At 43.4% G+C, this 16,735-nt stretch overlaps 1 protein-coding gene across 1 annotated transcript; it reads right to left on the reverse strand.

Annotated features, from left to right (window-relative positions):
• Window positions 1-8,664: 8,664 nt before the first annotated feature.
• LOC139569801 (RPE-retinal G protein-coupled receptor-like) lies at window positions 8,665-11,413 on the reverse strand. Its single transcript, XM_071391159.1, has 4 exons — window positions 11,022-11,413; window positions 10,515-10,671; window positions 8,977-9,098; window positions 8,665-8,672 (listed from the first exon to the last, which is right to left on the reverse strand). The coding sequence occupies exons 1-4, from the start codon at window positions 11,098-11,100 to the stop codon at window positions 8,665-8,667; spliced, it is 366 nt and encodes a 121-aa protein (XP_071247260.1). The 5' UTR covers window positions 11,101-11,413.
• Window positions 11,414-16,735: the final 5,322 nt, after the last annotated feature.

The following is a 16,735-nucleotide window of genomic DNA, read 5'->3' on the forward strand; positions in this document are numbered from 1 at the left end:
AGTGTTTTAGTACTATATCTCTTGACACAATGATGAAAATAATCATGGCCTCTAAACCTTCAAGCTGCATACTGGATCCTATTCCAACTAAACTACTGAAAGAGCTGCTTCATGTGCTTGGCCCTCCTATGTTGAACATAATAAACGGCTCTCTATCCACCGGATGTGTACCAAACTCACTAAAAGTGGCAGTAATAAAGCCTCTCTTGAAAAAGCCAAACCTTGACCCGGAAAATATAAAAAAACTATCGGCCTATATCGAATCTTCCATTCCTCTCAAAAAAATTTGAAAAAGCTGTTGCGCAGCAACTCTGTCAGGTTTTGGCCAGGACTGTTCAGGTTTTGTTCACTAGATGTCCCCCTTGCACCTTTTTTGTACCTTTTGTTTTTTTCTTGCCCTAATTATTGTTTGCACCTGTAAGTCATTCCCTTGTTAGTATTTAACCCTGTGTGTTCCTCAGTTCCTTGCTCAGTGTTTGTATGTTAGCACCCAGCCCCAGCCTTTGAACATTTTTCTCTTGTTGAATTTTCCTGAGGTTCTCTGGTTTTGTTCTCGTGTATTTTTGGATTGATCTTTTGAGGTTTGTTTTTTCCCTTGCTGTTTTTACCACTTTGTGGATTTTCTTTTGTATTTTGGAAGATATCTATTTTTTATTAAACCACCATCTCTAGTACTGCTGTGTCTGCCTCATCTTCTGGGTTCTGCCAATTATTAGTGACTGTTTCTCGCACCGGGTCCTGACAGAAACACTGAGCCATTAATATGAACCCAGAGGCAGCCAGTACCCAGGACTTTTTTCCCATGCTGTCCCACCACGAGGGGACTGTCCAACGTCACGAAGCTGCTCTGGTTCAGCAAGAGGCCTTACTGGCTGGACATTCTCAACTTCTGTCGGAGATGATGACTTCCATAAAGCAGATTTCTGATCAACTTTCTCCTGCAACCGCTTCTGCTCCAGTTCATCAGATTCAAGTGCCCGTGGCAGTTAACCCCCTGGCTGAACCTCGTCTGCCGCCTCCCCAACGGTTCTCAGGTGATCCGAGGGTTTGTAAGGGGTTTTTCACCCAATGTTCTCTCTCCTTCGAGCTGCAACCCTCGTCGTTTCCCACCGACCGGTCCAAGATAGCATATATCATCACCCTGCTGTCGGAAAAAGCCCTAGCCTGGGCTACTGCTGTGTGGGATGCCCAAAGTCCCTGCTGTGCCAGCTACTCTACCTTTGCTGAAGAATTCAAGCGAGTGTTTCAAGGTCCTACCAGCGGTCCTGACTCAGCCAAACAGCTCCTGACTCTCCGCCAAGGTCGGCGCAGCGTGACGGACTATGCCATCCAGTTCCACACGGTGGCAGCAGCGAGTGGCTGGAACGACGAGGCGCTCACAGTGTGCTTTTTGAAGGGTCTTTCCGACACCATCCAAGATGAACTGGCCACTCGGGAACCACCAGACAACCTCGAGTCCCTGATCAAGTTGGCTTCACGCATAGACCTGCGTCTGAGAGAGAGAGAGCTCAACCGTAGATCTCTCACCCTAGCTCCTATCGGTCCCAGCTCCGAGTCTCCACCTTTATCCTCGCTGACTCCACCGGAACCCATGCAGGTTGGACGCATCTCCCAGGCTGAGAGAGACCGCCGGATGAGGGAGCGATGCTGTCTATATTGCGGCAAACCGGGCCATTTCCTCTCCACGTGTCCCGGGCTCCAGGGAAAACGCACTCTCCCGTGCAGGCCTGGGAGGACTGTAACGGGAAACATAACCTCCTCCCATCCATCCAACTCCCGCCTGCTCATTCCAGTTACCCTTTCCTGGGACAACCACGAGCTTCCCCTTCAAGCCTTGGTAGACTCTGGAGCCGCAGGTAACTTCATGGATGGTGTCTGGGCGAAGGAAAATGGCGTTCCCTCTGAACCTCTAAGTGATCCCATAAGGGTTACTACGTTGGATGGAAGCCCTTTGGGATCTGGACTTGTCACTCGTGTCACTACCCCCTTGCGACTTTCAGTTTCCCAACACCAGGAAGTGATGAACTTTCATCTGACCTCGTGTTCCGAGTTCCCTCTCGTCCTTGGACACCCCTGGCTTCACAGCCATAACCCTCACATCGACTGGTCTGTGGGCACTATCAAGCAGTGGGGTCCTACGTGCCAAGCCACTTGTATCTTCCCAAGTTCCCCGAGTTCCCCTCCGGAGTCTCTAGAATCCATCGACCTGTCCCGAGTTCCCGAGTGTTACCATGACCTCAAACCGGTATTTAGCAAACAGAGGGCCACCAAACTACCACCCCATAGACCTTACGATTGCCCCATCGACCTGTTTCCGGGCACATGCCCCCCCAGGGGTCGGATCTTTTCCCTATCTCCTCCCGAACGAGCTGCTATGGATACCTACATCAAGGACTCTCTGGCAGCAGGCCTCATGCGTCCATCCACCTCGCCGGCGGGAGCAGGGTTTTTCTTTGTGGCCAAAAAAGACGGGGGATTACGTCCTTGCATCGACTACCGGGGACTTAATGCCATAACCGTCCGTAACCGCTACCCGCTACCCCTTATGGCCACAGCCTTTGAGCTGCTCCAGGAAGCAGTGGTCTTCACTAAGCTTGACCTGCGGAACGCATACCATCTTGTGCGGATCAAACCCGGTGACGAGTGGAAGACCGCTTTCAACACGCCTACTGGTCACTACGAATACTTGGTGATGCCCTTCGGCCTGACCAACGCTCCAGCTGTGTTCCAAGCGCTCATAAACGATGTGCTTAGGGATATGCTTAACATCTTCGTGTTTGTTTACTTGGATGACATCCTCATCTTTTCGAGCTCCCTTCAAGAACACACTAAGCATGTCAGACAAGTACTCAAACGCCTCCTTGACAGCCATTTGTACGTTAAGCCGGAAAAATGTGAATTCCATTCCTCCCGAGAACAATTCCTGGGATTTGTAGTGGAACCCGGTCGAGTCCAGATGGACCCCACGAAGGTAGGGGCGGTAGCGGATTGGCCCACCCCCAAGTCCGTTAAGGAAGTTCAGCGTTTCCTGGGCTTCACTAACTTTTACCGCAAGTTCATCAAGAACTTCAGCTCGGTGGCAGCCCCTCTCTCAGCTGTAACCAAGGGTGGCAACACAAGGTTTCTGTGGGGAAGAGAAGCTGAGACGGCCTTCCAAGGACTCAAGCAGCGCATCCTCTCTGCTCCCATTCTGACACTACCAACGGCGGATGAACCTTTTGTGGTGGAGGTAGACGCATCAGAGGTTGGGGTTGGAGCTGTCCTGTCTCAGAGGGGTGAAGACAAGAAGCTTCATCCTTGCGCCTTCTTCTCTCACCGGCTTACCCCGGCCGAGAGGAATTACGATGTGGGGGATCGTGAACTCCTAGCGGTTAAGATGGCATTGAAGGAATGGAGACACTGGCTCGAGGGGGCTTCTCAACCGTTTCAAGTGCTTACGGACCACAAAAATCTGGAGTATATCCAGCAGGCGAAGCGGTTGAACTCCAGACAAGCTCGATGGTCTCTTTTCTTCAGCCGATTTCAGTTTATCCTCACCTATAGACCCGGGTCGAAGAATCTCAAACCGGACGCCTTGTCACGAATCTACTCTCCTGCCATTCGAGAAGATACTGACATGACTGTCCTTCCGGCCGCTAAGATCGTGGCTCCGATCTCGTGGCAAGTGGAGGATACCGTGAAACAAACCCAAGCCATCGAACCGGGCCCTGGAGGAGGTCCTGCCAATCGGTTGTTTGTTCCCAAGGCAGCAAGGTCCCAAGTCCTTCTGTGGGGGCACTCCTCTCGCCTCACCTGTCACCCGGGCGTAGGTCGCACCTTGGAGTTCATCCAGCGTAAGTTCTGGTGGCCCACCATAAAAGAAGACGTTGCCACTTTCGTCAAGGCCTGTTCCGTGTGCTGCCAGGGCAAATCTTCTTACCTCCGCCCTCAAGGACTCCTTCACCCTCTATCTATTCCCCACCGACCCTGGTCCCATATCTCATTGGACTTTATTACTGGCCTTCCTCCGTCCCATGGTAATACAACTATCCTAGTCATCATCGACAGGTTTTCTAAGGCGGCCAGGTTCGTTCCCTTGACTAAGTTACCTTCTGCCAAGGAAACGGCTGAGTTGGTGATTAACCATGTGTTCCGAGTCTTCGGCATTCCGCAAGATATGGTTTCCGACAGAGGTCCCCAGTTCGCCTCAAGGTTTTGGAAGGCCTTCTGCCAACTCATAGGGGCCACTGCCAGTCTATCTTCAGGGTACCATCCGGAGTCCAATGGCCAAACCGAGAGGATGAATCAAGAGCTGGAAACCACCCTCAGATGTATGGTCTCCAACAACCCGTCCACATGGTCGTCCTTCATGGTTTGGGCCGAGTACGCGCACAACACCTTGTGCTCCTCCTCCACTGGTATGTCCCCGCACGAGTGTCAGTTTGGCTATGCTCCTCCATTGTTCCCGAACCAGGAGGCAGAAGTCAGTGTGCCTTCAGCCTCGAGGTTCATCAGACGCTGTCGGCTTACGTGGAAGAAGGCCCGTCTTAATCTTCTGCGTTCCTCACAGAGTTACCAACAACAAGCCAATAAACGTCGCCGTCCCGGGCCTACCCTGCGCCTCGGCCAGAGAGTATGGCTCTCAACCAAGAATTTACCGCTACGGGTGGAGTCTCGCAAACTGTCCCAGAAATTCATCGGTCCCTTTAAGGTTGCCAGAAAAGTGAACCCCGTTACTTTTCGCCTGCACTTACCCAGATCCCTTAAAATTAATCCCACGTTTCACATTTCTTTATTAAAACCTGTTGTTTTTTCTCCCCTTATCCCGGCAGGCAGACCTCCCCCTCCGCCCCGTATCATCGGAGGCCAGTCGGCTTATACCGTCCATCGGATACTGGATTTCCGCCGGGTGCAGCGGTCCTGGCAGTATCTGGTGGACTGGGAAGGCTACGGTCCCGAGGAGCGCTCCTGGGTTCCTGCCAAGGACATACTGGACCCTGACCTCATTCGTCAGTTCAGGGTCCTCCACCCTGAGAAGGCTGGTAGGAACGTCAGGAGCCGTTCCTAGGGGGGGGATTCTGTCAGGTTTTGGCCAGGACTGTTCAGGTTTTGTTCACTAGATGTCCCCCTTGCACCTTTTTTGTACCTTTTGTTTTTTTCTTGCCCTAATTATTGTTTGCACCTGTAAGTCATTCCCTTGTTAGTATTTAACCCTGTGTGTTCCTCAGTTCCTTGCTCAGTGTTTGTATGTTAGCACCCAGCCCCAGCCTTTGAACATTTTTCTCTTGTTGAATTTTCCTGAGGTTCTCTGGTTTTGTTCTCGTGTATTTTTGGATTGATCTTTTGAGGTTTGTTTTTTCCCTTGCTGTTTTTACCACTTTGTGGATTTTCTTTTGTATTTTGGAAGATATCTATTTTTTATTAAACCACCATCTCTAGTACTGCTGTGTCTGCCTCATCTTCTGGGTTCTGTCAATTATTAGTGACTGTTTCTCGCACCGGGTCCTGACAAACTCACTGCCTTCCTGAAGACAAACAATGCTTCAGTCTGGTTTTAGACCCCCTCATAGCACTGAGACTGCACTTGTGAAGGTGGTAAATGACCTTTTAATGGCGTCAGACCGAGGCTCTGCATCTGTCCTCGTGCTACTTGACCTTAGTGCTGCCTTTGACATCATCGATCACCACATTCTTTTGGAGAGACTGGAAACCCAAATTGGTCTACACGGACAAGTTCTGGCCTGGTTTAGATCTTATCTGTCGGAAAGATATCAGTTTGTCTCTTTGAATAGTTTGTCCTCTGACAAATCAACTGTACATTTCGGTGTTCTTCAAGGTTCCGTTTTAGGACCACTATTGTTTTCACTATATATTTTATCTCTTGGGGATGTTATTCGAAAACATAATGTTAACTTTCACTGCTATGCGGATGACACACAGCTGTACATTTCAATGAAACATGGTAAAAGTAGAAAGTTACTGGACCATGTCTAGATAAAGCGTCCGGAGTGAAAAAGTTGAATGATGGAAAAAAGTTGTGATGGAAAAACTAAAAATATAAACGGTAATTAAAATGTAAAAAGAAAAAAAACGTACATTTCAATGAAACATGGTGAAGCCCCAAAATTGCCCTCGCTAGAAGCCTGTGTTTCAGAAATAAGGAAGTGGATGGCTGAAAACATTCTACTTTTAAACTCGGACAAAACAGAAATGCTTGTTCTAGGTCCCAAGAAACAAAGAGATCTTCTGTTAAATCTGACAATTAATCTTAATGGTTGTAAAGTCGTCTCAAATAAAACTGTGAAGGACCTCGGCGTTACTCTTGACCCTGATCTCTCTTTTGACGAACATATCAAGACTGTTTCAAGGACAGCTTTTTTCCATCTACGTAACATTGCAAAAATCAGAAATTTTCGGTCCAAAAAGGATGCAGAAAAATTTATCCATGCATTTGTTACTTCTAGGTTAGACTACTGCAATGCTCTACTTTCCGGCTACCCGGATAAAGCACTAAATAAACTTCAGTTAGTGCTAAATACGGCTGCTAGAATCCTGACTAGAACCAAGAAATTTGATCATATTACTCCAGTGCTAGCTTCCATACACTGGCTTCCTGTTAAGGCAAGGGCTGATTTCAAGGTTTTACTGTTAACCTATAAAGCGTTACATGGGCTTGCTCCTGCCGTACATACCTACACGTACGCTACGGTCACAAGACGCAGTTCTCCTAATTGTCCGTAGAATTTCTAAGCAAATAGCTGGAGGCAGGGCTTTCTCCTATAGATCTCCATTTTTATGGAATGGTCTGCCTACCCATGTGAGAGACGCAGACTCGGTCTCAACCTTTAAGTATTTACTGAAGACTTATCTCTTTAGTAGGTCATATGATTGAGTGTAGTCTGGCCCAGGAGTGTGAAGGTGAACGGAAAGGCTCTGGAGCAACGAACCGCCCTTGCTGTCTCTGCCTGGCCGGTTCCTCTCTCTCCACTGGGATTCTCTACCTCTAACCCTATTACAGGGGCTGAGTCACTGGCTTACTGGTGCTCTTTCATGCCGTCCCTAGGAGGGGTGCGTCACTTGAGTGGGTTGAGTTACTGACGTGATCTTCCTGTCTGGGTTGGCTTGTGCTGGTTTGTGCTGTGGTGGAGATCTTTGTGGGCTATACTCGGCCTTGTCTCAGGATTGTAAGTTGAAGTGGTTGAAGATATCCCTCTAGTGGTGCGGGGGCTGTGCTTTGGCAAAGTGGGTGGGGTTATATCCTTCCTGTTTGGCCCTGTCCGGGGGTATCATCGGATGGGGCCACAGTGTCTCCTGACCCCTCCTGTCTCAGCCTCCAGTATTTATGCTGCAGTAGTTTGTGTCGGGGGGCTAGGGTCAGTTGGTTATATCTGGAGTACTTCTCCTGTCTTATCCAGTGTCCTGTGTGAATTTAAGTATGCTCTCTCTAATTCTCTCCTTCTCTCTTTCTTTCTCTCTCTCGGAGGACCTGAGCCCTAGGACCATACGTCAGGACTACCGGGCATGATGACTCCTTGCTGTCCCCAGTCCACCTGGCCTTGCTGCTGTTCCAGTTTCAACTGTTCTGCCTGCGGTTATGGAACCCCTACCTGTCCCAGACCTGCTGTTTTCAACTCTTAATGATCGGCTATGAAAAGCCAACTGACATCTATTCCTGATTATTATTTGACCATGCTTGTCATTTATGAACATTTTGAACATCTTGGCTCTCTCTAATTCTCTCCTTTTCTCTTTCTTTCTCTCTCTCGGAGGACCTGAGCCCTAGGACCATACGTCAGGACTACCGGGCATGATGACTCCTTGCTGTCCCCAGTCCACCTGGCCTTGCTGCTGTTCCAGTTTCAACTGTTCTGCCTGCGGTTATGGAACCCCTACCTGTCCCAGACCTGCTGTTTTCAACTCTTAATGATCGGCTATGAAAAGCCAACTGACATTTATTCCTGATTATTATTTGACCATGCTTGTCATTTATGAACATTTTGAACATCTTGGCCATGTTCTGTTATAATCTCCACCCGGCACAGCCAGAAGAGGACTGGCCACCCCTCATAGCCTGGTTCCTCTCTAGGTTTCTTCCTAGGTTTTGGCCTTTCTAGGGAGTTTTTCCTAGCCACCGTGCTTCTACACCTGCATTGCTTGCTGTTTGGGGTTTTAGGCTGGGTTTCTGTACAGCACTTCGAGATATTAGCTGATGTACGAAGGGCTATATAAAATAAACTTGATTGATTGATAGATTGAAGTGTATGTAAACTTCCGACTTCAACTGTATATATCAAAAACGTTCCACAGGGATGCTGGCCCATGTTGACTCCAATGCTTCCCACAGTTGTGTCAAGTTGGCTGATGTCCTTTGGGTGGTGGATCATTCTTGATACACACAGGAATCTGTTGAGCGTGAAACACCCAGCAGCGTTGCAGTTCTTGATACAAACTGGTGCACCTTGCACCTTGCTTTCACCTGGATTCACCTGGTCAGTCTATGTCATGCAAAGAGCAGGGTCCTTAATGTTTTGTACACTCAATGTATAGTTTGACAAGGTCAAAACACAATAGAAATTGTGTCAGTGTGGGTGTAATCTGCAGATTATGTCTTTGTGAGAGGTCATTAAAACCATATAGATGAGTGACCTCATAACAGACCAATAGACTCTTAGGCCAGATGGCCTTTTAGGATGCTGTGAGGCCCCAAGAACAGCTGCACACAAAGATTAGTCCTGTTTAGTGTGTGTTTGTTTGTGCATTTGTTGTTGGGGATGGATGTGTGTGTGTGTGTACATTTATTGTTGGGGATGGATGTGTGTGTGTGTGTGTGTGTGTGTGTGTGTGTGTGTGTGTGTGTGTGTGTGTGTGTGTGTGTGTGTGTGTGTGTGTGTGTGTGTGTGTGTGTGTGTGTGTGTGTGTGTGTGTGTGTGTGTGTGTGCACGTGTGTCTATGGAGATGTATGAGACCTAAGAAACCTATGAGACTCATGCCACTTACTTGTGCAGTACTGGTGGTATCTGTCCCATGCAATGGCAGCAATGAAGTGGATGCTGGCGAGAGCTGTCACGAAACCCTGGAAGCCATGAGTCTGGCAGCCATCTGAGCCATAGGGCCAGTACCTGGAGAAGGGCATACAGTAGTAAAGAGGGGGAAAGACAATACATTAGGCCTTAACACTATGTTATTATTTTTATTGTGTTCAACAATGAATTGATAGACTGGTAGAGCACAATGTAACAGAAAACTGTAATTTATATGGTCATTTTTAGTATTATCAACAGTAAAAATAAACTTTAAAACATTTTACTGCAGCATACTGTAAATGATGGTGCATTGTGGGAAAATTGGCATATTTCAAATGGTACTGTAATTCCACCCCACAGAATGCAGTACCGTACCGTATTGTGTCGTTTGAGCCCTAAAAACCTTTTGACCATTAGGAGATGCATGGTATGGTTTCTGGCTCATTAACATATTTTGAGGCGTACCTTGTAAGAAGCTATATTTGTTGCACCCATTAGTGAGAATGCTGTACCAATTTAACTCATATGTAGTTATAGTACTCTGTCAATTTAAAATGTATAGTCAACAGATTGAAATGGCAGCAAGTCTCAAAGCTTTAAGTGTTGAGCATTATGTCATGTCCTTTTGGTCTGTTCTACCCTGTAGTCTCTGTCAGTTTGGAAGCTTTTGAGAAGGCCTCTAGAAGTGCAAGTGATATAAAACACGAAACATGAATTAATATACTGTAATATACTAGCAGCCAACCTGCTTGCACTAATCACTTGTAATTACAGTGAAATACAAACTCCTCCCCTCAATGAATTTCATTCATCCATTAATTAATCAATTAATTCATTCCGATTACGGTAGCAGTTACATTTTTATAGTATAATATCGTCAGTCAATTTGCGGTAGTGTAGTGTGTGTCATTACACAGTACTTGCTTTGATACTGTATTTATATTACAGTAGGTGTACAGCAATATGAAATACAGAATTTTACTCACCACCGAGATGCCTGTAAGATACTGTCAAATTAATGGCAAACACTTTACAGTGCATAGAACTAGACTGCAGGGAAGGCCAGTGTCTGTTTATGATATTTTGCATTGGCCATGGTCATCTATTAATAACCATTTGAATTTGAAGTGAATCTGGTGCCTGTTTTAATCCTAAACCACCTAGACGCCAACCCAGAGCATCATCGTTCATCCCCCCGATTAAAGAGTTCTAAATCCTCCGCCTTTATGCATCACAGCATAGTCCCCGGAAGGTCTGTTATGACCCTACCTCGTTGGTGTACTACTCTAAAACTATGCCGAGATATTGATTAGCCAATTGATTGGAATATGTCAGAGAGAGAGACACATATTCTCCTTTGAGTTGGTCCGCTATGGTATTGAGAACCCCCAGTATATAATATTCCATATTCAATTAATGGTATTTTGCAGTGGCAAAACGTTGCAACAATGAGTCAGTGTGAGTAAAAAGTGAATAAGGCGATGGGGAGGATTAGTATGCTATGTCACTCACCTCAGAAAACTGGAGAAAGCGGCAATGGTTGCGTTCGCAGAGATGCCCATATCGGCCAATGCCAAACTCAAGACTAGGAAATTGCTGGGGGTTCTCAGCTCTCTTATTTTGAGGAAAGCAGCGACTGTCACAGCATTCAGGAAGAATCCCAGAAGACCTTTAAGGGACATAACACAGAATAGGTTATAAACACAGTGGCAGTGTGCATAGCAGAGCGCATATTCCAAGATTTGAAGTAAAAATTTAAAGTTTTCTTTTGAAAGGCTGTTTAAACAATAATAATGTGTTATTCCAGACTATTGAATGTGAAATTATAGGATATATCATGCAATTGTCTGGACAAAATCAGCATTTCATCCATATTGCATCAGGTCACGTAACTGCGCTGCTACCACTCTTTGTTAAAGAGTGCGTAAACAGGCCACCAACCCTGAACACAGATCATCAGGTCTAACATAGCATATAGAAGCATAGCTACCGCATTTATGGATGAATTCCATCACTCACCCTCCACTAGCAGACAAGATCCCAAAGAGAATACATCGAAGTCTGAGAAACCATCCGGTAAAGGGTAGGAAGACACCATCTTCAATCCGATTTTTCACACCAGTAAAGTGCAGAAATCACAGATCTACTTACTCTTCACTGTCCGCTTGCTTTACAATGTGCCTCTAACCTAACTGATCCCACTTTTAAAGGGGCATTTCACGTGAAAAAGCATGCATGCAATTATGTAAAGCTCTCTCACTCTCTTGCCCCAATCCGCACAAGAATGTATTAATGAACATAACAACACAACCCGCTGTCCCCTAATACGTATTTACACACCGCTACTCTAAAGCTCTCTATTAGTTACACAACAAGCCTTTCTGTCTGTGTAAGACCACCGTCTGGAGAAGGATGACCTTAATGTCAAATGCAAATGTTTGGTGTAGTCTTTACAACTCTGTTGAAAGGATGTTCAGCACCCAGCCATATACATCCATTCATTCATGCTTTTTGTAGGCTACTGAAGTGTTTGCATGGCAGTAATATACAGCACCATTTACAGCTATATAGGCTACGTAACATGTATAGGCCTATAAACAGTATAACGTAGGCAGGGTTGGGTAGGTTACTTTCTAAATGTAATCTGTTATAGTTACTAGTTACCTGTCCAAAATAACGTAACTTTTGGATTAGCCAAACATAATCGGATTACTTTCAGTTACTATTGGATTACTTTCCCCTTAAGAGGCATTAGAAGAAGACAAAAAGGATCCGTCAAACATATTTGGTGTGTCATCATAGTGGTCTCTGACTGGTTGTCAGACTCACTCAGGTTTCCATCCAGTTATGTTTGTAAAGTCATACTGTATAAAAATCATAATTTATTTGTTCCATATGGTGGGATATTTTGTGTCTGTAAAATGTATTACGGCAGTGGAAATGTGGCCGTGAATGTGTTAGCCGTAGCTAGTAGGCTAGCTAGCAGGTAAAAATAGGCCACATGTTTAAAACATATAGAATTAGTTAGTTATTTAGTTATTTGTCATGTTAAAGTTCTGCATTATAATAATTATAGGTGTCCCCTTCTTTGGGTCTGATAGCACAAACAAAGGCGAGAATCACTCAAAATAAATCCACTTCAGGAGATGAAGTGGGTGAGTAAGACTGGAGCACTCCACAAATGATGTGATGATTCACGTATAGTGTCAAATCTTCTCAAATCATTGGATTCATGTTTAGGTAAACTGACTGCAAGAGTTGTTCACACAATCATTCATATGCAAGTTATATGAATTATGTAAGTGTTTTTGTGCATTATTTTGTGCATCATTAAGTAATTCATTTTTTCCCTTACATTTAAAAATGGTAACTGACACACACACACACACACACACACACACACACACACACACACACACACACACACACACACACACACACACACACACACACACACACACACACACACACACACACACACACACACACACACACACACACACACACACACACACACACACACACACACACACACACACACACACACACACACACACACTTCAGACACTTATCTCAGTGTGAGACACTGACCTCACTGCAAAACTGAAAGACAATTAACTATTCTTAGATTTGACTGGAACAAAGCAGGAGAATCAAATAACTGGAACTGCAAGATTTTTAAAGGTATGAGATCTATGTTCATAACTTCATGAATAAACAAATCTAATGGGAAAGTCAACTCTGTAAACTTTGCTATAGTTCTGTAATACAAAAGGAGGCTTAGTTGAGCGAGATGACGAGATGCTTTCTGACAAAGGTGTGAGAGATACAAAAGCCACAACTTGCCATAAATGATACCATCTATTCTTTAGTGGAACATGCTATAATTGCAACATCCTAATTGGCAGCTTTTCATACCATAGGGTTAGAGGGGAGAACAATGGTCATATTGTTTGCCTACAAAACTGGATTATCAGATTATCATATTTTATATATATTTATTTCCACACTATGAGGTTGGAATAATACTGTGAAATTGTGAAAATTATGATAATTCCCTTTTTAGTGTAAGAGCTGTTTGAAAAGACTGCCTGAAATTTAAGCCTGTTTTGGTGGGATGGAGTTTTGATTAGAAAGAGAGTTTCAAACCTCTCTGCCAATAAAAGCTAATTTTAAGTTCTCGTCCCCAATTAGATCAGTCCTAGCAAAATTCTTGCTTGAGAAATTGCTCTTTGCTAAGAAGAGTTAAAAAAAAAAAAAATTAATAGAAAACAATCAAAGTAAGATACTTCATTTTTACCCAGAATGGATTTGATATTGTGTCACGTTCTGACCATAGTTCTTTTCTGTTTTCTTTGTTTTAGTGTTGGTCAGGATGTGAGCTGAGTGGGCATTCTATGTTGTGTGTCTAGTTTTCCTGTTTCTGTGTTTGGCCTGATATGGTTCCCAATCAGAGGCAGGTGTTAGTCGTTTGTCTCTGATTGGGAGCCATATTTAGGTAGCCTGTTTTGTGTTGGGTTTTGTGGGTGGTTGTCTTCTGTCTTTGTGTTCATTGCACCAGATAGGACTGTTTCGGTTAGATTCACTTTTGTTATTTTGTATTGTGTCTTGTTCAGTTGATTATTATTAAAACATGGACACTAACTACGCTGCGTCTTGGTCCGATCCCTGCTACACCTCCTCTTCAGACGAAGAGGAGGAAATCTGCCGTTACATATTGAGATAAAAATGGCTGTATATGACCACACAAATCATCATTACTAAATGAGGTCATTTAGGATTCTGTAATGTTTCACGTATTGTGTATTTTAATAAACTGATTTAGATGTGTGCTTTCGGTTTCTGTTTTGGTCTGTGACCATTATAAATACACTACATGTTTTAATGCATGTTTATTCAGATCCGAGGCTATGGAATTTGTGATAAAAACTAGGCTATGTATGAGTCTCTAATATGACTTGTCTGACACAGATTTGTGTTATTATGAACTGATCTGTTTATAGCATAGCTCTTAGTTGTCCTAATATTAAAGCCAAGCTCACAAATCCATCTGTCCATTGCTGACCTCAGTATGGCTGGCTTTAGGTGTACAGAGAAATTGCCATCTGCACATGGGTTTTTGGCTGTCATGGAAAAACATACTTTTCATGATAAAACAACAATATTTTCCAACAATATTTTCCTCTAATTATATCTGACCCACAAATAAAATGTATTTCCAACATTTGACTCTGTCAAAATATATCACTGATCATTTTGAACCTATGCAATTTTGTTGGGCACTTAACATTTTTATATTTTCCATGTATATATATTTATAAAAATATGCCAAATGTCTCTGGACTGTGAATCTGCCCAAAATATGTCAAATTGTATCTGGCTAATTTATCTGGCTAATATTTTCCTCATTGAGCTTGAATAAGGTACAATTTTAAGACACACTTGATAGAAAAGTCTCAATTTGTCAGGCCATGGACTCTACAAGGTCTTGAAAGCGTTTCACAGGGATGCTGAGCCCACAGTTGTGTCAAGTTGGCTAGATGTCCTTAGTAGTGCATGACGTCATAATATTTTACTGTCAGCCATTGTTGCCATTAATGCTAGTTTGACCACTAGTGGGCATCTTTGAGAAGCTAAGTTATTGAAATGACATGGAGCTGTATGACCCTAGAGTCCTATTTACTGTAGCTGTTTTAGCGTAACTTATTTATTAGCATAAAGACTAGAAATCACTGTTCACTTTAATAATCGGAACACTAGTCACTTTAATTTAATAATGTTTACATATTTTGCATTACTCATATACTGTATTCTATTTTATTCTACTGTATTTTAGTCTATGCCGCTCTGCCATTGCTAGTCCAAATATTTATATTTATAGGTTCTTAATTCCATTCCTTTACTTTAAATGCGTGTGTATGGTTGTGAAATTGTTAGATATTACTTTAGATATTACTGCACTATTGGAGCTAGAAACACAAGCATTTCGCTACACCCACAATCGCATCTGCTAAACATGTGTATGTGACCAACAACATTTGATTTGATTGGAAAGGCCTACTTCAATATGCGGTATATCTATCAATCATCACACAGCATACAAGTCATCCATGTCTTTAAATACAGTCAAGCATTTTAGTTATAAAATGAAATAAGGGAGCCTCGAATAATTCAACAATGAATAACAATGAATTCAACAATGAATAAATCGCTAAAGCGATTGAATTTAGTAATGCATTTGACAGTTTAATGTTGGCTGTACTAGAGACTTTAAAACCTTTTTTTGTTAGAACAGATTATATTGGATTGATTATAATTTGTTTGTAAATACTTATTGTATTTACTGTACTGTTTATACTGTTATAAATGTAGCTTAATTAAATTGATTAGTATTATGGTGTTTCTATTCCAAGAAAAATTTAAATGCATTTTGCAGTAGCCTATGTAGTCCTCAGGGTTTCCGTCTGGGAAATATGGCTCTGTAAAACGTGACCGGTCGGGAGTAGGCCTAGGCTACAAAGCAACTGCGAGTGAAGGGCAAAATAATCCTAACATTTCCACATCCTAATTGTCGGCTAACCAATACCCAAATGAAGATTCAGTGAAAATAAAAATCTGATTGATTTATCAAGATCAGTCCCCATGCTTGCCTCAAAGCAGCGCGAAACAGTGCTGAAATAGTTGATCACACGTGGTTAGGCTAATGCTTCCAATGCTATTATAACAATTGGATGACTTTGGGTGTTTCAGTAAGCAACACTTTGTTGCATTCAGTTGCTTGAGCCTAATTTATTCCAATGTTTCTGTCATTCAGATATATTGATTCCCATAGTAATTCAATATGGATCTATCCAGATGTGGTTAGAAAACAATGCATGTGGTGGGCTATGCAAAGAGATGTCTCACAAACATCCATGAATAAATTTAACTTGTTATGGCTGCAGGAAAAACTGGAAAATATGTGCCAATTTTCAAACGGCCTCTGAATCAATTTTTGCTCTTACAATATGCATATTATTATTACTATTGGATAAAAAACAGTCTCTAGTTTCTAAAACCGTTTTAATTATTTCTCTAAGTGGAACAGAACTATTTTTACAGCCCATTTCCTATCCGGAAGTGAGATTTCCAAAATCGATGTCGCTCTTCAAGACCTTGTCTATAAAAGGGCATGTCACTTAGGACTGTAGAAACACGTCATACGCCTTCCTCTGGGTGTCATGCGGAAGTGAGAGCAGAAATGACTTGATTATCTCGTCCTGGGATTGAACACAACCTCTTGGAGTGAGACTTACGCACTTTATTTTTTTTTCTGGGCGCGAAGTAGGACCTGGACTCGGCTCCTGGAAAACACTCGTTAAAGGTGAATATGATCTCTGGCTTCGATTTTATTTGATACATGTCACAATATCATCCTAAAGTATGTTTTTTCAATATAGTTTAATTATATTATTGAAATTTATTCTGGACTTTAGACGTGATGCGACGCAAGAATTTTGTCAAGATGGAGAGGTTAGCGCCGCACTGCCAGTGTGCTTGCTAATTCAAGAGGGAAATCGTTCGTTCTGGATCGAAATAAAGACGTTTCTGAACAAAGGACCCCTTGGAGAACATTCTGATGGAAGATCAACAAAGATAAGGACCCAATTTGGGATGCTTTTTCAGATATATCTGTCGAACTGTGCTATGCTACCGTTTGACTAGAATCAATGCTGCTGTGTGCTAGCTATTGT

Source organism: Salvelinus alpinus, chromosome 3, assembly GCF_045679555.1.
Source record: "Salvelinus alpinus chromosome 3, SLU_Salpinus.1, whole genome shotgun sequence".
In the NCBI taxonomy this organism is placed as follows: domain Eukaryota; kingdom Metazoa; phylum Chordata; class Actinopteri; order Salmoniformes; family Salmonidae; genus Salvelinus; species Salvelinus alpinus.